The sequence below is a fragment of the Chionomys nivalis genome, chromosome 11 (genome assembly GCF_950005125.1).
Source record: "Chionomys nivalis chromosome 11, mChiNiv1.1, whole genome shotgun sequence".
NCBI classification, from domain to species: Eukaryota; Metazoa; Chordata; class Mammalia; order Rodentia; family Cricetidae; genus Chionomys; species Chionomys nivalis.
The window spans coordinates 19,357,264-19,382,603 of record NC_080096.1 but is presented as its reverse complement, the minus strand read 5'-3'; the positions used below and the strand labels follow the sequence as shown (position 1 = coordinate 19,382,603).

At 47.9% G+C, this 25,340-nt stretch overlaps 1 protein-coding gene across 2 annotated transcripts in view; it reads left to right on the top strand.

Annotated features, from left to right (window-relative positions):
• The window catches only part of Wasf2 (WASP family member 2), an 88,649-nt gene extending 64,599 nt beyond the window's left edge, over window positions 1–24,050 (top strand). For both annotated transcript variants that reach the window (XM_057784740.1, XM_057784739.1), the window contains exons 3-9: window positions 8,389–8,523; window positions 9,002–9,155; window positions 11,790–11,907; window positions 12,903–13,033; window positions 16,619–16,774; window positions 18,759–19,270; window positions 19,926–24,050. In XM_057784740.1, coding sequence (XP_057640723.1) covers window positions 8,389–8,523; window positions 9,002–9,155; window positions 11,790–11,907; window positions 12,903–13,033; window positions 16,619–16,774; window positions 18,759–19,270; window positions 19,926–20,083 — 1,364 coding nt within the window. In that variant the 3' untranslated portion in view covers window positions 20,084–24,050. The remainder of the gene's footprint in view (window positions 1–8,388; window positions 8,524–9,001; window positions 9,156–11,789; window positions 11,908–12,902; window positions 13,034–16,618; window positions 16,775–18,758; window positions 19,271–19,925) is intronic.
• The last annotated feature ends 1,290 nt before the right edge of the window (window positions 24,051–25,340 follow it).

Genomic DNA, 25,340 nt, shown 5'->3' with positions numbered 1-25,340 from the left:
TTATTCCCTCCTTGGTAGAAGCGTGCTGATCCATGACTGGTTGTATATCTCTTACTGGGACCTGTTGTGGCAGTTTGAGGAAAAACATAAGCACACCCTCTCCTATGGGTTAGGGGGGTTGGCAGCTGCCATTGGAGGGAGATAGGATCTCTCCATCTCCCCAGGGGCTAGGGTGTGTTCCTTGGCAGAGATGCCCAGTGCTTGTAAGCTGGGCTGAGCTCCTTGTCATCAAATCTAAAAAAGTTCATATAGAAAAGGACCTCTGTTAAGAACAGATGAGGATCTCTCCTAGTCCTGGCCAATAGCTCCTTGAGAGCTCTGTTGGTCTCTCCACAGTGGCTTGTGCCTGTGGATTGTAGGGTTTGCCAGTGGTATGGGAAGTCTTCCAGGAACCCAGAAAGTTATTGAATTGTTGAGAGGCATAGGCAGAGCCATACATGTAGATGCATAGACATATTAAAAATGTAATAATATTCTACTAAATATACATGTCATATCTACCTACTTACCCACCTACCTACCTATCAGTCTGTTAATATATACTTAAGTTGCTTAACCAAAGAAAGGTACTAAAGAGTCAAAAAGAGAAATAGAATTTTGGGAGATAACAGTTTTGACAACAATAGTCCCTAGACTTTTGGTTTTCTTTTGTCCCACAGCATGTGGCTCTTCTGATGTGAGATAGAAACTCTGAATTTTTCTTCTAACAACATGTTGGGTTTAGAGAAGGAGAGAGCCATGCTCCAAATCTAAAGCCAGCTTTGATTTTTAATTGAGTCGGGACTACGACTTTTCTGAGAAGAGATATAGATGTTTAGTGAGATCTAATATGTGACAGGTACCTGAGCTCAGTCCTCTGAGTGTTTGTTAGAATTTGAAAAGGCCAGGGTGGCTTGAGGGATGGGAGTGGAGGAGGGGGCTGCATGGGGCTGTATCTTTATTGGAAGTGCAGGGAGCCCTGGTAAGATCTTGTTTTTTGGCAAGTGATTGTCAGTTTGATATTATATCCAAAATGCTAGTATCTGATAAACCATCCAGTCCAGGAATGTGAAGGAGATGGACGGTACTCCGACTAAAGGCGTGTCACCAGTCAAGGGCTCTAGGATCACCAACATTGCCCCATGAATCCAAACACTTTTCACCCCAGCTCTACAAAAATATCATTTGATCTCCAAATCAATTTCACAATTTCCTACAATACTAATCTGAAGGTCAAAAATAATTTTTCCTTTGTCTACATTTCAATATAAACCTTAAATCATTGAACTCTGGCTCTATGGTTTCTCGGAAGAACGTCTCTATAAATTGACCAATAAAGGCCACATGTGCTTTACCGTCTTAGCCATTCTACTCTTTCGGTGTCTGGAAAATGAACCCAGGCAGGCAGATTGCAGGCATGCACCCCAAAGCATTCGGCTTGCTCCTCGTCATCCAAAGTGCCAGCACACGACTCAGGAGGCTGCCCTTTAGGCCACGACTCTCGCAGCGTCAGATGAGAAGCACCTAACTGAAGATTAGCCCCTGGTAGCCAAGGGCATAGACCAGCAGCAGCAGCAGCACAAAGCTGTGACCACTGCTGCATCCACCTACCAGCTGCTGAGAGTCAAAGGGGATAGGAGCTATGAGGACACACCAGAGCAGCCTTCTCTCTGACGACCAGGCACAAGCTGCCACCTCTCCTACTACCCACTGAAATCCCAGCAGGCCCCACAGAAGCAGCAGGCACCTGGGATGGTTCCAGTGGGTTCAGACCCCTGGGGTGATTCAGGCCTCAGGCTCTGGGACCCAACTTTACCAGCAATACACTACTGTTCTTGGACAGGCTGCTGAAACCCAAGGCCGGCCCGAGGCCTCCCTCCATGCACTGCTGTGAGGTCTGCTGGGTCACAGACCTGTCAGGACCATCTGGAAGCACAGAAGCACTGGAAGAAGCAGCGGCTCAGATGTCAGGCACACAGCTCAGCCGAGGTCCAAGAGGGGCGAGAGCCTTCACTATGGCCTGTGTGCTGTGGCCTGTGTGCTGTGGCCTGCGCCAGGGAGGATGCCCGTGCTGCTCACATGTGGGACGCCAGGCACCAGAAGGTCGCCTATTACCTCTGAGGCCACACCTAGGAGTGTCACCTACACCCACGGCTCAGACAGCACCCCTGAGACCTCAAGCCTGGCTAGCACCGGCCTCTGGGCCCTCATTTCCCATGGTGTTCCGCAGATCACTTCTCCCCACTGTGGTGAATGTGGCACTTCCACAGATAACAGGTCACTCTGTCCTGCGTGTCAGCATCCCTCTGAGGGGGACAGCAGACAGTCAACAGTGAACAGGGGTGGGAAACTGTATCAGACTTTTATATCTAGTGATAGTAGGGGACTTCTGTGGTTCTTTAGGCCACAGCCGAATGCCCACACTGTCTCCAAATGAGGGACAGTGTTCGGGAGCCAAGCCTTGCTTCTGCATCCTAGGGGTCAGCCCTTATTTGGAGACACCGAGTGAACCAAAACAGAAAAAAATGTGCCTTCCTAACTGAATGGGCAGACAAACATGACAGACAACACAAAAGAAGGGAAGGATGGGGGTCCCAGTGCTTACTTGCTGAAGGGACCTTTTCCCCAAAACACACTGTCTTGGGGTCACTGTGCAGAACTGCGAGTGAGGAGAGGAAGATGACTAGACCCTGTTCTGGGCAAAACAAAAATTATAGCTGGAATGAAAAAGGACTCTGACCAGGCGAGCTCACAACCTATGTTAGAAGTCCCTGTTCCGTGTGCCAGATGTTGCTGGGTCCTAACGTCTTCCTTGGGGGAGGGGATGAGAAGGCGCAGAGTCAACTTCTCAGACACTGGGAGTCAGGTAGAAGACATACATCAGACTCGTTTATTTAACAATGGGGGAAAACTTAGAAACCCTCCCAGCAGCCAGGCATTCTGATCCGTTGACAGTTGGGATCTGTGACAGCGCAGGTCTTCAGGTTGTCCGTCATCTAGATGTGTAGCCACAGATAACATTATACTCCGGATCTTCCTGCCTTCACCTCCTAAGTGCCAAGACTGCAGGCAAACCACTGTGCCAAACCTAGCCTTGGAATTTAAACAAAGTTGTCCATTAATATGTAAACAAAATTTTCCCTGCTCATCTTCATCCTCCTCCTCTTGCTCTCCTACTACCACTGAGCTGTATACATACATACATACATATATACATACATACATACATACATACATACATACATACATGAGCTGTATCCATACATAGCTCTTTTATTTTTTACCTTTTTGATTTTGAGACAGGGTCTTGTTAAGTTGCCCAGGTTTACCTTGGCCTTCATCTCCCAAATAGGATAGTGTGTAAATTCTTTGGCCTTGTGTAAAGGCTTTTTCAAGTCCTGTCTTCCTTTCCATTCTTCTGTATCCATCTCCCATTTTATAATATTCAAATAAAATTCTTTTTAAAGTAGAGAAGGGAGGACAAATGAGATGACTGTATGGGTAAAGGTGGTTGCTGCCAAGACCAGCAGCCTGAGTCTAGTTCCTGGAACCCTCATAATAGGAGAGAACCAGCTCAAAGGTTTTCCTGTGACCTCCACAGACAAGAATTCTCTGTCTTTGCCTCCTAGTGCTGGGATTAAAAGCGTGTGCCACCATGCCTGGCTTCTAGACCACATCCTTTGATACGTCCACCCCGTTGTCATCGGTGTGGTATTGGTCCCTATCTGAGTACTAGATGCTCTTGTTCTTACAAATAAAAGCATTACACTCCCCATAATACAAATTATCTGTTTCTTTTACTAAATTACAGTTTTTTACTAGAATGTCTTTTAATTGACTGGGTAGTGGTGGCACATACCTTTAATGTCAGCACTTCAGAGGCAGAGGCAGGCGGATCTCTGAATTTGAGGTCAGCCTGGTCTACAGAGTGGGTTCCAGAACAGGTCCCAAAGCTACACAGAGAAACCCTGTCTTGAAAAAAACAACAACGTCCTTAGTCATCAGAGAAATGCAAATCAAAACAACTCTGAGATTTCATTTTGTACCTGTAAGAATGGCCAAGATCAAAAACACTGATGACAACTTATGCTGGAGAGGTTGTGGGGTAAAGGGAACACTTCTGCATTGCTGGTGGGAATGCAAGCTGGTACAACCCCTTTGGATGTCAGTGTGGTGATTTCTCAGAAAATTAGGAAACAACCTTCCTTAAGACCCAGTAAGGGGCCGGGCGGTGGTGGCGCACGCCTTTAATCCCAGCACTTGGGAGGCAGAGGCAGGTGGATCTCTGTGAGTTCGAGACCAGCCTGGTCTACAAGAGCTAGTTCCAGGACAGGCTCCAAAACCACAGAGAAACCCTGTCTCGAAAAACCAAAAAAAAAAAAAGACCCAGTAATACCACTTTTGGGTATATATCCAAAGGATACTCAATTGTGCCACAAGGACATGTGCTCAACTATGTTCATAGCAGCTTTATTTGTCATAGCCAGAACCTGGAAGCAACCTAAATGCCCCCCAACCAAAGAATGGATAAGAAAAATGTGCTATATTTACACAATGGAGTACTACACAGCAGAAAAAAATAACGACAGCTTGAATTTTGCAGGCAAATGGATGGAGCTAGAAAACATTATTTTGAGTGAGGTAACCCAGACACAGAAAGACAATTATCACATGTACTCACTCATAGGTGGTTTTTAAACAGAAAGCAAAGAAAGCCAGCCTACAAACCACAATCCCAGAGAACTTAGACAACAATGCAGACATTAAGAGAGACTTACATAGATCTAATCTACATGGGGAGTAGAAAGTAGAAAAATACAAGATCTCCTGGATAAATTGGGAGCATGGGGACCTTGGGGGAGAATTGAAGGGAGTAGGGAAGAGGCAGGGAGGGGAGCAGAGAAAAATGTAGAACTCAATAAATATCAATAAAATAAATAAACAAAAAACAAGGAAAAAGCAACAAAAAAAGTCTTAATTATCTTATACAATTTCATGTATGTAAACAGTGTATCTTGATCACATCGACTATGCCCCAGATTCCCCCTCCCACATGCCCCAGTAACTCCCAACATATCCCACAGACCAGGTCAAACTCACAGGGATTCATGCTGGCTTAGATAGTTGAACTCTTAAAAATTGCCTCCGTGGCTGAATGATATAAGAAAGAAGTTCATTGTAACAGCTTATTTAATCTTTCTAGTAACTTCACAGTCCCCAGTACACAGGTGAGACCAAATTTGAGAGATTGTGACTTCCTACAAAGTACACAGGGGCTGGAGAGATGGCTTGGCTCTTAGGAGTGTTTGTTGCACCCAAATCTGGTGGTGTACCCCTTTAATCCCAGCACCCTCAAAGTAGAGGCAAGTGAGTCTTTGTGAATTTGAGGCCAACCAAAGCTACACAAGAAAGCTACAAAAGAATGAACAAAATAGAACACTTCTGGTTCTGTTTTTGTTTTTTGAGACAGAATTTCTCTGAGTAGCTTTCCTGGAACTCATTCTGTAAACCATGTTGGCCTTGAGCTCACAGAGATCCACCTGCCTCTGCAGGAACTATAGGTGTGTGCCATCACCACCTAGCCTGCAGTTGGGGACTAAACGTGTGTGCCATCACCACCTAGCCTGCAGTTGCAGTTCTTACTGAAAACCAGAGTTGCTTCCCTGCACCCATGTGGTGGCTTACAACCTCCTGTAGCTCCAGTTCCAAGAGAGCTGGCACCCTCATCTGGCCTCTGTGGGTACCCACATGCCCATGTGCATACTAACATGTCGAAACACATACACATGAATAAAAATAGATATTAAAAGGAAGTACGCTGGCATAGGCCAGGTATAGTGGTGTGCACTAGTGATCGGACACTGGGGAAGAAAAGGATGAGCTCTTGGCAAGTTTGAGGCCAGCCTGGTCTGTTATGTGAATTTGAAACCAACCAGGGGGCCGGGCGATGGTGGCGCACGCCTTTAATCCCAGCACTCGGGAGGCAGAGGCAGGCGGATCTCTGTGAGTTCGAGGCCAGCCTGGTCTACAAGAGCTAGTTCTGGGACAGGCACCAAAGCTACAGAGAAACCCTGTCTCGGAAAAACCAAAAAAAAAAAAAAAAAAAAAAAAAACCAACCAGTGGAATGCAGAGAGACACTGTCTAAAAATAAAATTCTGAGACATAACAATCCAGGTCTTCTGATTTGAATCCCACTACTCTTTCCATTTCTCAGAGTGTGATTCTGAGTCTGCCCAGGGCCTGACCTGATGTTTCAGTGGGAAAGTCTTCACCTTACTTACCTCACTTGCTCTTTAAAAACGGGAAGAGGAGCACTGGGGTTGGTACCACACACCTTTAATCTCAGCACCCAGGTAGCAGAGGCAGGTAGATCTCTGAGTTCAAGGCCAGCCTGGTCTACACTGTGAGTTCTGTGATAGCCAGGGCTACATAGAGAAACCCTGTCTGCGGATGGATGAGTGGGGAACAGGAAGAAGAGAACTGGGCACGCACCTTCAATCTTCCCACTTGGAAAGCAAAGACAGACAGACAGATCTCTTGAGTTCAAGAAGACCTTGTACGATGGCTCCGGAGAGGAACAATCTTGTGTTGTCCGTGATTAATACACTAGATGAGAAATTGCTTAGTAGAATTTCAAACCAAGATAGGACATCTCTCAGGGGCCTGAACTTACCCACTTCTGACACAGATGCAGAGCTGCTTCTAGTGGTGAAAAGGCCACTTTCTGTTCTCTAACTCAGGCTTTCAAAGTTCTGTTCTACACAGCAAGTTCTGGGCTAGCCAGGGCTACACAGTGAGGACCCCCCCCATCTCAAAAAGAGGAAAAAAAGAATGCCAATTTTGTATATTGAAGTCCTTTTTGAGATTTTATTTGATGTCCCTCTCTACTGAGGAACAGAAATTCTGAGTCCTCTCTTGGAGACAGAAAGACAATTTGACTTGTTTTTTCTTTTCTGCCAGAGCAGTTGAATTTTTGCTTTTGTTTTGTTTTGAGACAGGGTTTTACTATGTAGCCCTGGCTGGCCTTGAACTAACAGCAATCTTCCTTGGCTTCTCAAGTGCTCAGGTTACAGGTGTAAGCCACCATCATTGGGTATTTTTAAGGCTGGTCTATTTTCTATGCATAATGTTGTATATTTCTTTGCTTTTTTTTTTTTCCAAATACACTTTTCATTACTTGGTGGAGCAGGAACACTGCCGTATCAACAATGGAGATCAAATAGGATTCTCTACGCGCAGAGCAGAAATGCAGCTTGTTGGCCATTCTGAGTCCTTTGAGCGCAGGAATTTGCCTTTGTTGTTGCTGCATGGGACCGTGCAGTACACAGGGTTAGAAACTCCTCATCAACTCAAATTCACCACCAGTTCCCCATGCCTTGTTCTCTGGGCTCCACTGGGAAGGTTGGCTGTAGTTCACCCTGAGGGTGTGGTTTTGGCCTTTCAGACTGAGTTAGCCTAATTCCCCCCTCAAATATATACTGAGCTTAGAAGTTTAGCAAAAAGTGAGATCTTACTTTAAATAGGTCTTTGAATATCTTTAGGTTGGGCAGTCACTTATGTCTGCCTTTGCTTTGTGAGTAAAAAAAAAAAACCTGAGATGATAATTTGTCCATTGCTGCCTCTTTCCATTCCTATTGAGAAAGGACCTCGTGGCTCGGAATAACGATATGGAGGTAGTACCAAATTGCTATTTCTTTGGCTGCAAATTCTCCTTGCATTCAGGGTTGAAAGTACAGAACTCTTTCTTGTTTTAAAAAGCGATACGTTGTGGAAAAAGACCTGTGGTATGTTGTTTTTTAGGGAGGACTTGAACATTTCAGCTTTTCACTTGTTCCCTGGGGTGTAGATTTGAAGGATTGTAACCTAGAGCAAAGACTTTGAAAGTTGTGGGTTAGAGGACGTATGGTGACCTTTGCACCCTTAGAAGCGGTTCTGCATTTCTGTGTGGGGTGCAGATAAGTTCAGGCTCCTTAGAGATACCCTCATCCTGGTTTTCAGTGGACTTTTGAAATCCTACTGAGGAAGTAATTTCTTATCTAGTGTATTAATCATGGACACCTGGTAGCTCCTCTTAACTCTCAGTCTGTTCTCGAGCCATTTCACAAGGTACTTTGCAGAATAGGAGGGGCTAAGAGCTGGGGACAAATGTTTGCATATACTGTCTGCTCTTCCAGGACTAATTTGTTGACATTATACCTTTTGATTTTGTTCAGCCTGCTTTGAATTTGTGTTTGTTGAGAATTTGCCAAGAAGGTTCTGTTAGTTATGGACTATAATATACACGCAGACTGCCAAGGCCATGGCGAATGTCTCGCGTGTCTGTTTGGTGGATGGTACACTCTTTGGTCACTGGTTTGTGTTTCTGTCATTCCTGTGCACTAGGTGACTTGGTCTCTTTGCTCTTCTAGGTAAATATGCAGAGGACATTTTCGGAGAGATTTGTACTCAGGCAAGTGCCTTTGCCTCCCGGGTAAACTCCCTTGCTGAGCGAGTTGACCGAGTACAAGTTAAAGTCACTCAGCTGGATCCCAAGGAAGAAGAAGGTAAGGAGGCTGAGCCAGAGCTGAGCAGTGTCTGAGAATTCTGCCCCTGGTTTGTTAAAACACAAGGAGCGAAATCAGAGAGACTGGTACAGTTCTGCTTTGAAGTGACATCAGCCTAGATGGTGTAAAGAGACCTTTTTAACTCTGCCACACTCCCTTTCTCCCATTCCCCAGTTCCCTTGTTCTCTAACCCCCTTTCCCTCAGTACTGTTTGCTACCTTAAAAGTACGTGGAGGATTCGTTCACCTAAAGCGAGGCCTGCGAGATCTGGCCACATAGTAAACCTTTGTGTTGCTTCATTCTGTTCAGTCGTGAAATGGCTGGGCTGCTGACAGCCTGTGGGGCTTCCCCAGAGGGGGAGGGAAAAACCTGGCTGCAGCCAAGAAACGCAGCAGCTGAAGCCTCTCCGGCTGGTGTGACTCAGGGTTTGCTCAAACAGCCTGTCGTCCATTTTCTAATGCCTTCCATCTTCTCTCAGTGTCACTACAAGGCATCAACACCCGGAAGGCCTTCAGAAGCTCTACCACCCAAGACCAGAAGCTTTTTGACAGAAATTCTCTACCAGTGCCTGTTTTAGAAACCTATAACAGCTGTGACGCTCCCCCGCCTCTCAACAATCTAAGTCCTTACAGGTAATAGCTCTCCCTTGTTGGGGGTGTCTGTGATTAAAAACACTACATTGTCTAACATATCTAATCAGAATGTTTATATCAGAGAATCTTACTGAGCTTGGTGTCTGCCCCGGTGGTGCTCACGGCAGAGACAGAGTTCCCTCGCTTGCCCTCTGAAAGCCATGCTGCGTCTGCGTAGACTGAGAGTTCGCCGTTGTGGTGCAGGCTGCAGACTTTCATTTGGGAAAAGCTATTCCATCTGGATTCCATCCAAGGAAGTTAGTTATCCCAGAAGCAAAAGGACTTGTTAGCAGGCAGTCCTGCAGCATGGATTCCCAAGGGCTACATTCTAGCAGGGCTTCTACTTACTGGGAAAACTCTAGATTCCCAGATGTTTGGGCAAGTTGGTGGAAGCAGCCTCAGACTGGCTGCTCTAGGCTAGAGAGGGCCTTCCAGAGCGTGGGGAGTAGGTGGCGTCCGTCCATGTGAGTGTCAGTCCTTCATTTTGTACGCCCTTTCGATATTTCTGCAAGGACCTACCTTGCTGTAGATAGACACGGGAAAAGGAAGGTAGCCTTAAACATGGCTTTAAGACAGACCAACTAAACAGAAGTAGAAAGTGAATATTTATTTTGCTTGTATCCATAAATAACTCTGGAACAGGTAAAAGTAATTACAAGTAGCTGGAGGTGGATGTTGTCTGTCAGACATGGGTACACTGCAAAACAGCATGCGTGTGTGTGCGTGTGTGTGCGTGCGTGCGTGTGTGCGTGTGAGAGAGAGAGAGACCTCTGTGAATCAAGGACATTGGCCTGTTCAGAGAGCATCAGATAGGAACTTGGTAGCTTCTCAACGCAGATAGAGAAGAGGCTCAGAGTATCTGCCCTTTGTTACTCTTATATGAAGTCTTGCTTGCCCCTGTGGCTGCCATGTCTTAGTCTGATTGAGTTTGGATAGAGTTGTATGACAGAAAAGATTGACATACCTCATAATACTGAAAGGGATATGATATAGCATTTGTATGGTGGGATAGGATAAATAGATAATATTGAGATATTTCATCCTTCTGAAAACAGTATTTTCTTTTTTTAGACACAAAATACCAGAATTAGTATCTCGTTTTAGTTATTTAGATTTAGCCTAACAGAAACAAACAGTGGTCTCACTAACTCACAAGATTTGGTTCATAAAGAAATTATTAGTGTCAGAGCCTGGAGAGATAGCTCGACATTTGCTGCGGAGCTGGAGAGATAACTTAGCAGTTAAGAGCACTGGCTGCTCTTCCAGAGGTTCTGAGTTCAATTCCCAGCAACCACATGGTGGCTCACAACCATCTGTAATGAGATCTGGTGCCCTCTGCTGGCCTGCATGTATATGTGCAGGCAAAACTCTGTATACATGATAAATAAAATCTTTAAAAAAAAAACAATTTACTGTTCTTGCAGAAGACCAAGTTCAGTTCCCAGCACTGCATCAGGCAGCTCAAAATGCCTGTAACTATAGCTTCAGGGGATCTGATTCTGGCCTTTGTGGGCACCTACACACGTGTGTATACATTCATAGAGATACGTGTACACATAAATGAAAATAAAATAAATCTCAGGCATTTTTTTAAAAGGAATTATTAATGTTTGATTTAGAACTGCATTCTGTGTATTTTGAGAGACAAGTAGAATTGCCTTTAGGAGTTTTTGTTTGTTTGTATTTTATTTTTGTGACAGAATCTCCCTATGTAGTCCTGGCTGTCTTGGAACTTGTTATATATACCAGGCTGGCCTCGGAATCAGCCTCTTGTGGTTTGTTGTTGTTGTTGTTGTTTGTTTTTTGGATAATCTCTTTGTAACAGGTTCTCTCTGCAGTCTAGGTTGGGCTTGAACTCCTGACACATCTCTCCCTGCCTCCTGAGGGCCAGGATTATAGATGTGTACCACCAGTCCTGGATTCCAACTTTGTTTTTGTTATTGTTGTTTGTCTGTTTGTTTGGTTTGGTTTTGGTTTGGTTTTTTGAGACAAGGTTTCTCTATGTAGCCCTGGCTGTCTTGGAACTCACTCCGTGGACCAGGCTAGCCTTGAACTCAAGAGATCCACCTGCCTCTGCCTCCGAGTAGACCTTGTGGTTTTTAAAGAGTTGGCGATTGTGCTCAGTGGGTCCCCTTGGATTGGTATTGGGCACTGAGCTGCTCTGGAAGGGAGCAAGAACTAGCAGTGTGCTCCTTATCTGTGTGTAGAGAGCACAGGTTTCAGGTTGGTGGAGAAGACCTCAGTGCTTCCTACAGAGTTCTGGGGAATGAATAGGAAAGGGGAACCAGTGATAGAAATCTCCTTAGAGGTACACAGTATCCAGATATATGTAGGGAGCTGTCTGTGACCTTGCAGATGATCAAAATAATCAGAGTTCCTGCTGCTCTAGCCTGTTCTCGCTCTGACCATGCACATTCCTGTATGGGAATTGAAGGTGTGGCAAAGGTCTGTGAGGAGTTGAGGGACACCATTCAGGGCCATTGAGAATCTGTGCGGGAGAGGAGATATGCAATCAGTGTGAATGGTTTCATGGTTCCGTAGCGTAAAAACTGCTAACTGGTTGGTGTTAGAATATTGGATTCAGGTGGGAGCTCATCTCTCTACTGACAGCCACTTGTCTTCGTTTCTATCCAGGGATGATGGAAAAGAGGCACTCAAATTCTACACCAACCCTTCCTACTTCTTTGATCTTTGGAAGGAGAAGATGCTGCAGGACACCAAGGATATCATGAAAGAGAAGAGAAAGCATAGGGTGAGGGGAAAGGGGCCTCTGTTCTACACATCAGTAGGCACGATTGTGGAGGGGGGATGAAAAGGAAGCCAGTCTTATGTGAAGTAATTCCAAGTGGCTGCTTGCTTGGATGCCAGTTAAAACTCTTAAAAAAGAAAAAGAATGTGTCCACACCAAACACCAGCAGGATGAGAAAGTATAAATCACACCAAAAATGTGCTCGTTCCCCTAGTACTATTAACAATTGAGTATATTTGAACTGAGTTTTAGAAATTGACTTTTCTATTCATCATTTATTTTTCTTGCAATTTGCACCTGACTCTGCTGGACACTCTGCTAGCCTGGTCCCATCCCTGCCGGTTTTGCAGCTCATTTCTCAGTGACAAGCCCCAGGTTCTGCAATGTTTGGTTTACAGCAGAAGATTAACCCCTTCACTACTGTGTGGATGAAGCCAGGGGCTGCCTGGTTTGTAGAGATGCTTCTCTCTCTTTAGGCTCCTGGTGCTTTGTGACCTGCCAGCACAGACCTCACAATCCCATTAGCATGGCTGTCAGCAGGCCCAAGAGAGTACTGGAGGCTAGTGCAGCTGTGGGAGCTGGAAAATCCTTCATTGGTTTTAGTTTTGTTTTGTTTTTTAACTGTTTCCTTCTGTCTGCCCTAGAACTCTAGAGCGGTCAATCCTCGTCCCTTGACTGACCTTTGTGGCACAGCAAATAACAAATAAGTGTTTACTAGAGTGCCTAACAAGGTGGGGCAGCTACCGGAGAGGTGGCTGGCTAGCCCCCCTTTCTGCTCGGGGTTCCTGTCTGTGAAACTGAGCAAATGTTTTGCCTGGGAGGTGGTTTGAATTAGACGGCCTCAGGTCACTGCAAACCTGGTGATTCTGTAAATTCTGCTGTTATCATGTGTTGTCTAGGCAAAACATCTCATGAGTGTGTCCACGGAGATGGGTAGAATTGTAATGAAGCCCTTTAGAAAGTGTCTCACAAAGGCTTTCTGTCCTTTTTCATCATAGAAAGAAAAGAAAGATAATCCGAATAGAGGGAATGTAAACCCACGCAAAATCAAGACGCGTAAGGAAGAGTGGGAGAAAATGAAGATGGGACAAGAATTTGTCGAATCCAAAGAAAAACTGGGACCTTCTGGGTAGGTGATGGGTTTTCTGTTTGGTTTTGGTTTTGGTTTTTCAAGACAGAGTTTCTCTGAGTAACAGCCTTGGCTGTCCTGGAACTAGCTCTTGTAGACCAGGCTGGCCTTGAACTCACAGAGATCCGCCTGCCTCTACCTCCCAAGTGCTGAGATTAAAGGTGTGCGCCACCACAGCCTGGCATGATACCTTCCACACCCTTTAAAATCCAGCTGTAGGGTTTAGGCCAATACCACTTTTTTTTTTTCTTTTTTTTTTTTGACTAGTCAAGTGTGGTAGTGAGAGGGGCGTGTGGAGCAGGAGTCAGTCTGTGACTGTGAGCAGTCGATGGCAGTAACTCACCGCCTTTAGACCAGCCGTAGCCTACTACTCAGAGTGTCCATCTGGTGATGAAATTTTTTTTTTTTTTTTTTTTTTTGGTTTTTCGAGACAGGGTTTCTCTGTGGTTTTGGAGCTTGTCCCGGAACTAGCTCTTGTAGACCAGGCTGGTCTCGAACTCACAGAGATCCACCTGCCTCTGCCTCCCAAGTGCTGGGATTAAAGGCGTGCGCCACCACCGCCCGGCTAATGAAATTTCTAAGTAAGGCAAGAGACTTAGCGATTTAGATGAGGTGACTAAAGTGGGCTGAAAGGGAAGGCCCATGCTTTAGTGCTGTTATTCTGCCAGAAACCAGTATATGTAAGGCCTCAGAGGGAAGACTGAAAGAGCAGGAAAAATGGTCTTGGGAGTCCTTTGCTTCCAGAGCACACAAGAGGGTTGTGCTGAAGAGTTGAGTACGAGAGGGGCGGGGGTAGGTAAGCTGTGCTCGTTACCAAAACAGATTTTCAACTGGTTTTTGTCAGTCTTGGGAGAGAGGCTAGCCAAAGGGACTGAACGCAGACCTCAGAGTCAGTGCGGAAAAGGTTGCTGGGCTACTGTGGAGGCTATGTATCTCTGTGGGAAGTGGGGGATGTCGTCCTGACCCATTTCCCAATACCAAATCACACTGGAGGTTTAAAGGGGAGAATGGATTTAAAGCTTGGTTTGATGCTTATCCTGATGTCTGACCCCTGTGACATTCAAAGCCAAGTCACCATGACTGCTTGGCATGAGTGTTACCCTGGCTTTTCCTCTAAAGTCATTTCATTCTGACTGTCAAAGAACCATGCCAGCCCATACTGGGTGTTGAGGAGTGATAAAAAGAAAGAATTGAGTTGTTCTTGCTTTTAGGAATAACTCTACCATGAAAATCTTGACTTTTAAAAATCTTTTTTTTTTTTTTTTTTTTGGTTTTTTGAGACAGGGTTTCTCTGTGGCTTTGGAGCCTGTCCTGGAACTAGCTCTTGTAGACCAGGCTGGTCTCGAACTCACAGAGATCCGCCTGCCTCTGCCTCCCGAGTGCTGGGATTAAAGGCGTGCGCCACCACCGCCCGGCGACTTTTAAAAATCTTGACACTGTGACACTTATTCTTCCTGGATTCAGAGATTTGTTTTATAAGCACGATGACGACAGTGGGAGGAAACCAGTACTATGGGTGCCTTCACTGATCTCACTACCCAGTAACAGGCCGTTTTGTTCCCCAGTCCCACCCCATTCTGACAGTCACGCAGCACAGGATTACTGACTCTGAGGCCATAATGCCAACTGTCAAAAATGTGTGTCTCCCAATCTGGTGTACGGAGCTAGTTCCAGGACAGCCAGGGCTGTGACAAAGAAACTGTCTCAAAGAACAAAACAAAAAAATGTTTCCTTTTGAGACTTAGGTAGTAAGGACTAGGAGTGCTCTCCCCGCCCCCATTTTCCTGTTATCCAGGAGGTTTAGAATTGGCTGTTTGGCCGCTCTGTAAGAACATGCTTGTGGGTGAAGTTGTCAAAGAAATGTGCCCAGGTTTGGGGGTTTTCGCAGTAGAGCATTGTCTACCTTAATTACATCCCTACAACTCTTCCTGGGACCTGTTGGATAAGCTCTGTAGAGCTCAGCAGTGCTAGAGAGGAGAGGAAGAGGAGGCAGAGTTGCCAGCTTTGCTAGCTGGTGTCCAGTGTACTTATGCTAATACGCCGGCTTCTTGCTTGGTGTGTCCATGCTTGTATGAAGTTTTTATTGTTTTTTTTTTTTTTTTTTTTTTGGTTTTTCGAGACAGGGTTTCTCTGTGGTTTTGGAGCCTGTCCTGGAACTAACTAGCTCTTGTAGACCAGGCTGGTCTCGAACTCATAGAGATCCGCCTGCCTCTGCCTCCCAAGTGCTGGGATTAAAGGCATGCGCCACCACCGCCCGGCTCTTGTATGAGGTTTTGATGTTTGTCCAGAGCCAACTCGCCCAGGGCCCAGCACTCAGAGAAACGGATTTTCATGCAGCTAGCTCTAGCACCCTGCGTAAGCAGCCACTCGTCATGTGCTACCACATGGCAACCTGCATTCATCTTTGATTTGATTTTGCAATCAAATGCGTCCTTAGCCTTTGAACACTCCATGGACTTGCCTACTTCAAAATCAGGCTGCATGCCAGTCACATGTTTGCAGCTAACCTCTAGAATTTGGCTTCATTCTTTGCCTTAAGGTTTTGGGATTCAGGTTTAGCTGTACCTAATATTTGGGAGAGCATTTAAAAGAACTGCTGGGTTTGATCTATCATCTATCTATCTATCTATCTATCTATCTATCTATCTATCTATCTATCTTATATATTTATATACATATACACACATATATATGTATGTATGCATGTACATGTATGTACACATAGAGAGATAGCGAAATAGAGAGACAAAGTCTCATTTGTGATCCTGGCTGGCGTGGAACTTGGTGTGTCTACCGCGCTGGCCTCATAATCACAGAGATCACCTGTCTTTGCCTCCCCAGTGCTGGACCTAAAGGCTGCCACACCTAGCCTAAAATATGATTTTGGTGTAACAAGAAATACATGGAGAATCTCCTTATTTTGTTCCTCCCTAATAACTTTTTGTTGTTGTTGTGTTATTGGGTTTTTTTTGTTTGTTTGTTTGAGACAGGGTTTCTCTGTCCTGGAACTCGCTCTGTAGAAAAAGGCATGTGCATGCGCCACCACTGCCTGGCTCCTCCCTTAGTAACTTTTGTGTTAAATGTATTTATGTGGTATCTTTTAGTAAGAAAAGAGAGAGCCTGGGACTGGAGAGATGGCTCAGTGGTTTTTTTGTTTTGTTTTGTTTTGTTTTGTTTTGTTTTTCGAGACAGGGTTTCTCTGTGGTTTTGGAGCCTGTCCTGGAACTAGCTCTTGTAGACCAGGCTGGTCTCGAACTCACAGAGATCCGCCTGCCTCTGCCTCCTAAGTGCTGGGATTAAAGGCGTGCGCCACCACCGCCTGGCGGCTCAGTGGTTAAGAGCACTGACTGACTGCTCTTCCAGAGGTCATGAGTTCAATTCCCAACAATCACATGGTGGCTCACAACCATCTGTAATGAGATCTGGTGCCCTCTTCTGGTGTGCAGGCAAAACAAAACAAAAAAACAAAAAAACACTGTATACATAATAAATCTTAAAAAAAAAAAAAAAAGAGGGTTACTGTGTTTGATGCTTTGGATGGAAATAGACTCTAAACGACCACTCTGACATTGGTTATGTTATCAGATACTCATCCACCTTGGTCTACCAGAATGGCAGCATTGGCTCTGTTGAAAATGTGGATACAGGGAGCTACCCACCACCACCACAATCAGACTCCACCTCCTCACCTTCTCCTTCCTTCTCTGAAGACAACTTGCCTCCCCCACCAGCAGAATTCAGGTAAATGGCAGAACCTCTGCGTCCATCCTGGATAGTAGAACACTCAAGAACAAAGTAAAGAGTTCAGAGTCTAGGCCAGGACCACTAAGGTGACTTGAGGCAAGCGTGTGTAAGATAATAGGAATATCATTTGTCAACTGTTAGCAGTGTTGTTGTTACCTCACGGACAGGAGTGATGACTTTTTTTCTTTTTTCTTTTTCTTTATTATTTCAAGACAAGGTTTCTCTGTGTAGCCCTGTTGTTCTGGAACTCATTTTATAGACCAGGCTGGCCTCAAAGTAGCAAAAAGATCTTCCTGCTTCTGCCTCCCAAGTGCTAGGAGTAAAGGCGTGCCACCACCCACACTCATCAACTTTGATGAAATAGCAGGATGGGGGACCTAATAGACCTTTATCTCACTTCTGTCAGCCCAGCAGAATTCAAGGCTAGCCTGGACTACATATCGCAGGGGAAGGGGAACAGCACACTGGAAAGGGAGACACGACCAAGCGACTTGCGGTCTGTTCCTTCACTTATTTGTTTGCTGGTGTCTCACAAAGGATTGCCCATGTGGCTAGACGGGTCTGAGGGTCCTTTAGGCTCCTCTGTTCTCTTAGTTCTTTTTCTTCCCTATGCCTGAGAACTAGGTCTGCAAAGGTGCTATTTTTTTCCCTGGATTCTGCTTAATTTGTGGCTGGATATGTGAAGGATCAGATGGCGACCTCAAACAGTGCTGGCCTCTTCCTCTTTCCCCGTTCTGGGCCCTCACATTGCTAAAACCCAAGTCTTCTCCCTCCAAAGGCATAATTTTCTTTCTGGGTTTTTGGTGTTTTTTTTTTCCCCCTGAGACAGGGGTTCTCTGGGTAACAGCTCTGGCTGTCCTGGAACCTGCTCTGTAGACCTGGCTGGCCTCAAACTCAAAGGACAGAGATTCACCTGTCTCTAGGATTAAGGGCTTGAGTCAGCATTCCTGGTAGTGTGGTGGTGGTATGTGCTTTAATCCCAGCATTCAGGAGGCGGAGATCTCTTTCAATTTGAGGCCAACCTGGTCTACATAGCAAGTTTTAGGCCAGCCAGAGATAACATACATAGTGAGACACTGTTCCAAATAAACAAAACCCATAATTTTAGCACATGGAAGGCCAAGACAGAAGATTGTCGTGTGTTCTAGGCCAGCCTGGACTACATAATATCCTACCTCCATTTGGCCAGCTTCAAATAGATTTTTGCATCCACCAAATCCAGTGAGTATTCAGAGCCTAAGAAACAGAACCCAGTAGACGGATAGGGCTTGAATTTTTTTGTTTGTTTGGTTTTTTTTTTTTTTTTTTTTTTTTGGTTTTTCGAGACAGGGTTTCTCTGTGGCTTTGGAGCCTGTCCTGGAACTAGCTCTGTAGACCAGGCTGGTCTCGAACTCACAGAGATCCGCCTGCCTCTGCCTCCCAAGTGCTGGGATTAAAGGCGTGCGCCACCATCGCCCGCCCGGTTGGTTGTTTGTTTGGTTTTTGTTTGTTTTTGTTTTTCTAGACAAGGTTTCGCTGTGTAGTCCTGGCTGTCCTGGAACTCATTCTGCAGTCCAGGCTGGCCTTGAATTCAGATTCTCTGTCCCCCAAGTGCATGGATTAAAGATGTGCACTCCCACCGCCCAGCTTTGAATTTTTGTTCTAGCTCTTTCCTGTATGTATTTAGGTCTAGCTCTAGGCGTAAACTGGCAACCACCCATGGGCCCCTCTCTCTAAGAGGGTTCAGAATGGGGCCATCTCCTGGAAAGCTAAGGCTAAAGGGACCTAAGAGATATCCGTTGGCCCTACCTGCCAGGGCAGCCCTCTGATAGTCTGCTTCAGTTTCTAGAAAGTTCTTTCCCCACAGTGCTGTTCCTTTCCCTCTGTTTGAGCCACAGTGAAATGAGTCAGCTAAGGAGGGCCTGAGTTTATAGATAGGCCTGCCTCTGGGCAGGTTGGCGTTGTGAGAATGATGGTGAGTCTTGTCTCCTTGGCCTTTTAGCTACCCTGCAGACAACCAAAGAGGATCTGTCTTGGCTGGACCCAAAAGAACCAGCGTGGTCAGCCCAAGCCATCCACCCCCAGCTCCTCCTCTGAGCTCTCCACCAGGCCCCAAACCTGGCTTTTCTCCACCACCTGCTCCTCCACCTCCACCTCCAATGGGTGTGCCGCCTCCACTACCACCTATAGGATTTGGGTCTCCTGGGACCCCTCCGCCACCATCACCTCCATCTTTTCCACCTCACCCTGATTTCGCTGCCCCTCCGCCACCTCCCCCCCCACCAGCAACTGACTACCCAATGCCACCACCTCCCTTGTCCCAACCAGCTGGAGGTGCTCCTCCCCCTCCCCCTCCCCCTCCCCCTCCAGGGCCCCCACCTCTCCCCTTTAGTGGTGCTGATGCCCAGCCTGCTGCACCACCACCACCACCTCTTTCCGATGCCACCAAGCCCAAGTCCTCTTTGCCTGCTGTGAGCGATGCACGTAGTGACCTGCTTTCCGCCATCCGCCAAGGTAAATCCCGGTGGTGGGTCTGAGGACGCGCACCCTTTCTGAAGCTGGATAGGGTACAGGATCTTTCCTGAACAGCTGAGCGATTGGGACCTTGGAGGTGGGGGTGGGGCTTCCCTAAGATAGTGAGATTGAGAGTTCTTCCTACATTTGTTGAACGTGAATTATTTTTAAGCTGGGACTCTGGGATTCCTTGAAATGAGCATGTTGAGTGTGTTTACGTACATGCCTTTTCTTGGGGGAAGATCCCCAGAAGAAAATGAATCACTGTCACTGTGGGCGACTTTTCAGCCAGTCAGCTGCAGCCGTCTTCTCTGCCCCACTGTCTATGTCCTTCTTCCTCTTTCTCCTTCTCTTTGAGGCCGGAGTTGGTCCCAAGGGTTTGGTGTGGTTTGTCCTGTTGGTGGCCCTCTGAGCCCTGCTGTAGCTAGGGACTTTGAGCAGTCAGAACATTTGCCTGACGGGGTAGGGTGGTCGTCCACCTTCAGAAGCCTGGTGAGAAAAGGAACATGTCCGCAGCCAGGGTGTGGATTTCCTGAACCCTGTCTTTCCTTCTTTCTGTTCTTTACAGTCCTGATCACTGGGCCTTACTCAGACTCATTCATGAGGATTTCTAGGCTAGGGCTGTGGTTTTTAACTCTGCTCCGTCTCCCACCAGGCTTTCAGCTTCGAAAGGTTGAAGAGCAACGGGAACAAGAGAAGCGTGATGTGGTGGGCAATGATGTGGCCACCATCCTGTCACGTCGGATTGCTGTTGAGTACAGCGACTCGGAAGACGATTCCTCTGAATTTGATGAAGACGACTGGTCGGATTAACTTTCTGCCTGCTGCCCACATTCCTTTTTCTGTCCTTCCTACCTGCCTTCTTGATGTCATAACAGTCTCATGGGGGAGCAAAGGAGGACAGAGAATTGCAAGGGCCAAAGCCTTCCCTGGAGCAACCAAAGATCTAGCCAAGTGCTTCCTCCAAGTCCCTATGTACGCCTTCCCCTCTTGCTTGGCTGTGGACTCCTGAGGGTCCATAGCTGAGCTGACCCCTCTTCTCCTCAAGTGACTATTAACTATTGAAAGGAAGGAAAATCCTACAACAGATCCCTTTGGTTGGGTTTCAATTGGAGATAGTGCCTTCTCCTAAGAACCCTTTTACCCCATGGCCTTCCTCAGAACCCTTCCACCTGGCTACTTCAGATAATGCCGCCTCCTGGTCTTAAAGCAATAGGTGCGGCCTGTGTGGACACACCTGGTCCCTTTTCTATACCTGAGAGTATAGGGCAGGCCACATGCCCTGGCAACTAGACTGTCACCCCTCCCCCGCCCCACACTCAGCCCTCTGAAGCAGGTAGGGCTGCTTCTGTTCAGCCTTGTCTGGATGCCTTTGTTCCAGAAGGCATCAGGCCCCTAAAGAATGTCTCGCTCCTTTGCCCAGAAGTGATGCCTTCCTGGAGGCTGGGCTGCTGCCTTCCTCCCATGCTCCTTGGTGAGCGTGGTGTTCAGGTGTCCTTTGCATGCCCCTTCCTCACCCCATGTGCCTTTAGACTGCACTGCCCAGTTCTAACCTCTGGTACTCATGACCAAACTAACCCTGACACGGGCCTGGGCCTCTGCCGACCGTCGGGAGCACCGCAGGACTGGGAGAGGCTGGAATACCTTGGCTCCTGCCCTCTCAAGGTCACACAGATAGTGATAGAGCAGAGCCCAGGCTTCCTGTTTCCAAGTCACCTGTGTTTTCTGGGACCAAATAATGAGCACCTGCTGGAGTGTGGGCAAAGCAGCCCTGGCTCCATTCTACTCCAGACCTCCCGAATGCAGGGCTCACAGTCTGTGCCAGCCCCACTAGTACAACTTTGACACTCACAGCCTCTCTTGTAACCGTTTATTTCCCCCTTCTATCTCCAGCCAGTCGTGTGGCATAGGAGCTGTGCTGGGGAACCAGAGTAGAGAGGAGTGGGGCGGCCAGCCTTAGCAGGTGCTGCCGCTCCCTTCCCCTTTTGTTTCCCCAGTTTAAGCATAGGTTCTGCCAGCTGTAGAAACTTCAGTCCCTCAGGCTGGCAGCCGCAGCAGGTACCTGCTTGGGGGGGGCTTGGCAGCCATGAAGGCTGAAAGGCAGGAGAACAGGGGTCTTCTTCCTGCCTCCCGCCTCACTGCATGGTGATGTTGACGCCCCGTATACCCCCCTTCCCAGAACTAATACACAGGTGCTGTTATTCAGGAAAACACTGGACAGCTCTGGCCAAAAGCAAGCTTTCTTCTCTCTGCTCCAACTGTTGTGTGGCTCTTGTGCTGAAATCACCTTCTCTGGCTTCAGAGCCTGAAACAAAGAGAAACAGGATCTGTCTCTACCCAGCACAGCAAATGGTTGTAGTAATTGCCAAAGCCCTCATAAACCCCTCTGGCTTGAGGAGAGTGCAATCACAGGCATTGCCGCCTGCACTTGCTGAGGACCTCCCCTCTGCCTCCTTTCTTGAACTCTGAGGTGGTGAGCCTGCAGGTGCCAGCAGGCCCCCTGCTGTGGCTCCTCCAGGGTGCCCTGTCCATCCCTGTCCCCTCCCCCAGCCAGTGTCTGGCACAGGGCTTGGCACTCCATGCTGTGCATGTTTCCCACCCTGTGTCTTAGAAGCTGAAAGGGGTTTCCATCAGAACCTTAAAATGGCTGTTGACCCCGCTGCAGCCCAGCAGGGGCCGGGGAGGCAGGGGAGGGCAGTGGTCCTTCCAGATAGAAGTCCTGGGGCCCGGCCAGAGCAGGGTCTGTGCCTAATGGTTTTGACTAAATTACTCCCTCCCCCTGCTCTCCGGGAAAGGGGAGCCAGAGCCACTCAGTATGGTTCTGTTCCGACCTTGAAGGGGCGGTATTGGCCTGGCTTCTGGAATGGACAGAGTCCACCAGGAAAGACTGGGGGCGGGAGGAGATGGGGAGGGGCCCTGTCTGCGGAAGGTAGGATTAGATCATTAGCTCAGTGACCTCCTAGGGTTTCGATGTGCTGTGTTCTCATCCTACAGCTGGTTTGGTAATGATCTGCAAGTCCCGGAGAGCAACAGCACAGCTCTGCCTGACGCTCTCATTAAAATCCATGCAGCCAAGCTCTGCGCTTTGTAGCAGCCGGCCTTGCGGAGCCTCCTCAGCTTGGGGGGCTGGGGACCCAGTCAGCTGAGAAGCCCTCTAGGCTCTACTTAGGCGTATGTCTACAGAAAATTAAAACATGCTTCTTTAAGCCCAGAGCCCTTTCAAATAAGAAAGGACCCATTGCAAATAGGTGTGTTCATGGAATCCTGCAATTGTGGAATACAGTTTGGTGATTATTTAGGCTGGGCTGCGGCTGGTAAGCATATAAAGCAGTGTCCCATAAGGACTCAGTGCTGAAGCCAGGGAGCCACCTCCCTTCCTGGTCTGCCTGGCCCAGGGGGCCTGCCCCCATTCCTGGGGCCCAGGGGCCCAGCTTGCAATCGGTAGTGTCAGAAGTGACTTGTGGCTTTGCTGCCTTGGTCCTGAGATGATTTCATTCCGGCAGGGAGGGGATCCCTTGGAGGCTCAGAGCAGCTGGCCCAAGCTCCGGCGCTCCTCCAGTGGAAGCTCGAGCGCCCTCAGAAACGACCCTGGCCAATGTCACCGCAGAGCTGAGGCAGTGCTGTCAGGGCTAATGTGAAATCTCTTCCCGTGGCGCCGATGCTCCGACTGTGCAGCGCCAGCTTGGACAGATTGAGGTCTCTGTGGCTTTGGTGACCCTGCTTAAGCATTCCCACCGTGTCCCTGCTCTGCGCTAGGACTACCTCCTGCTGCAGCCCCTTACTTGACCCCAGGGCCTGGGGAGGGAGGCAGTTGCCAGGGCCAGGCGCTCCAATTCAGGAGACACGTCAGCCCTCTTGGGGCAGCAAGCTTCGAGCTTGGCCAGTGCCCATCCGACCTGGGACCAGGTGTCGCTCAGGAAGTGCCTTCTGTGCTTCCTGCCATGTCCACTTTAATAGGGCCTCAGCGAAGGCTGGGAACAGTTTTGTTACTGAACTTTGCTCAGTTAATTCACTTGAGAAACTAACCAATTTTACTTTCTGCCTAGAACAATGTACACATAGGAGAGAAAGCTGTCATGCTCCCAAAGTGCCTTGTTTTCTCTGATATAAATATATTTATAAGGACATACTCCAATAGGTTCTTGGGTGTGTTTCCCACATCAAGATTTTGTGAACTAATATATAGTGGGGATACTGTCTGAAAATAGACCCCTTTCCCCTAAAGGTAGGGAAGGGGATCTGAGTGGTGGAATAAAGCCACCGTCACAGTGGTGGAAGAGCATCCACAAGCCGTGCACTGGGTGCACGCCTTTCATCCCAGCACTTGGGAGGCAGAGGCAGGCAGGCCTGTGAATTCAAGCCCAGTGTGGTCTACAGAGCGAATTCCAGAACAGCCAGGACTATTGTTACACAGGGAAGCCCTGTCTCTAAACAAACAAAAAGAACAGCCACCAAAAAAAAAAAAAAAAAAAAAAAGGATGTGTATGACAATGTTTCAGGTAGATCAGGCTGGCCTTGGGCTTGCTAAGTAGCTGAAACTGGCCTTGAACTCCTGATCCTCTTGCCTCAACCTCCTGCATGCAGGAATTGTAGGCCTGTCATGCCTGGCCAGGACAACCAGGTTTTTTTCCAAGTCTGGTTTCATTTGCTTCTGTTGGGCTCATTGTGTGAGCCATGTTTGTGCTCCAGTGACCTGAAAGTTCCATGTAACTTCTATGTATGCACATGAATAGTTTAAATGTCAGCATTTTCAATAATTTGATAAATTCTTCATAGCCACTCAGTCACCTCTGCTATATGTTTGTGTGTGTTTCATGGGAAAGAGGGATCAGAAGAGGCAGCCCTGAGGGCCGCAGGTGGGTGAGGGAGCTCTGTGAGGCTCTGGCATGGGTGGGCTTCACGGGCAGGAGGCTTCCAGTTGGTTTGTGGACACAGGGCCCTTCTGTGAGGACAGCTTCAGAGCTGGCTGCCCACAGCTCTGTGCACCAGGCAGGAGAGGTGCACACACTGAATGCTGATGCTGTCTCCCAACATCTGGCGGGCATCTTGTCTGCCTCACAGACCCGAGCAACTTACCTTAAATAGCACGGTATACAATGGAATCCAATTAAAAAAAAAAAAGGTTTAGACTGCTCCATGCCCCCTCCCTTGCTTGCCTGAGGAAGAATGAGGGGGCTGAGTTTGCATTCTGACCCCCCAAAATGACCTACCCAGGAAGCAAGGGTTGTTTGGAGCACAGCTGCTGTGGGTTACTGTCCCTTGGGCTAATTTATGAACAGACACCCAGTTCCAGGCCCAGCAGACACAGCGGGGTGGCCCCGGGGAGATGAGAGGGAGAAGGGTCGGTGGCACAGTGGGTCACCACGCCTGCTGTTCACAGAGAGTCACCCACGGGCGTCCCGGGAGAGGGGGCAGAAGTTTTGAATTGTCAGCAAGTGCTGCGCCAGCCGCTCTGAGCTCATCGCTGGAGGTGGGGTGCCGGGGAGGGGGCGCGGAGCCCCTCGCTCCCCTCCCGTGCGGCCTGTGTTTAGTCAGCACTTGGCTGCTAGAGCTGGTGACTGACAGGCAGCCAGACGCCTGCCCTGGCAGAAGACAAAATGGTGTCGGAGCCGCCCTTGGAGAGACAGGGAGGGAAGGAGTGTTCTGGGAAGCTGGAGGCCCGCGCCTGGATGCCGGCTCTGCTGCTACCACTCGGAAGCTCTGACCCTGTGCGAATCGTTTTACCTCCTGGACTGTTCATCCTAGGGAAAATGGGCATTTACTGAGCGCCCACTACCTGCTATCGGCGGCATGTGCTTAGTTTTGATCTTTAAAGAGTCACCCGTTTGACGAGAGAGGTGAAGTGAGTTGTCTACACCTGCCTGCCATGCAATTTACACCGCTTTACGATGGCCAGCTAGTAGCAGGCCGGGGAGTGCCCGTGGCTAAGGTCTCATCTCTGATCTGTCTCACCCACTCCTCCCATGCTCGGGTTTTACAGGTGCAATAACAGGTGAGGGTTATTTTTGCTCTTTGAAGTCAAGCAAGCTTGACTGAGGGCCCAGCGGTCTTCGACCTTTGGAGGGGAAGT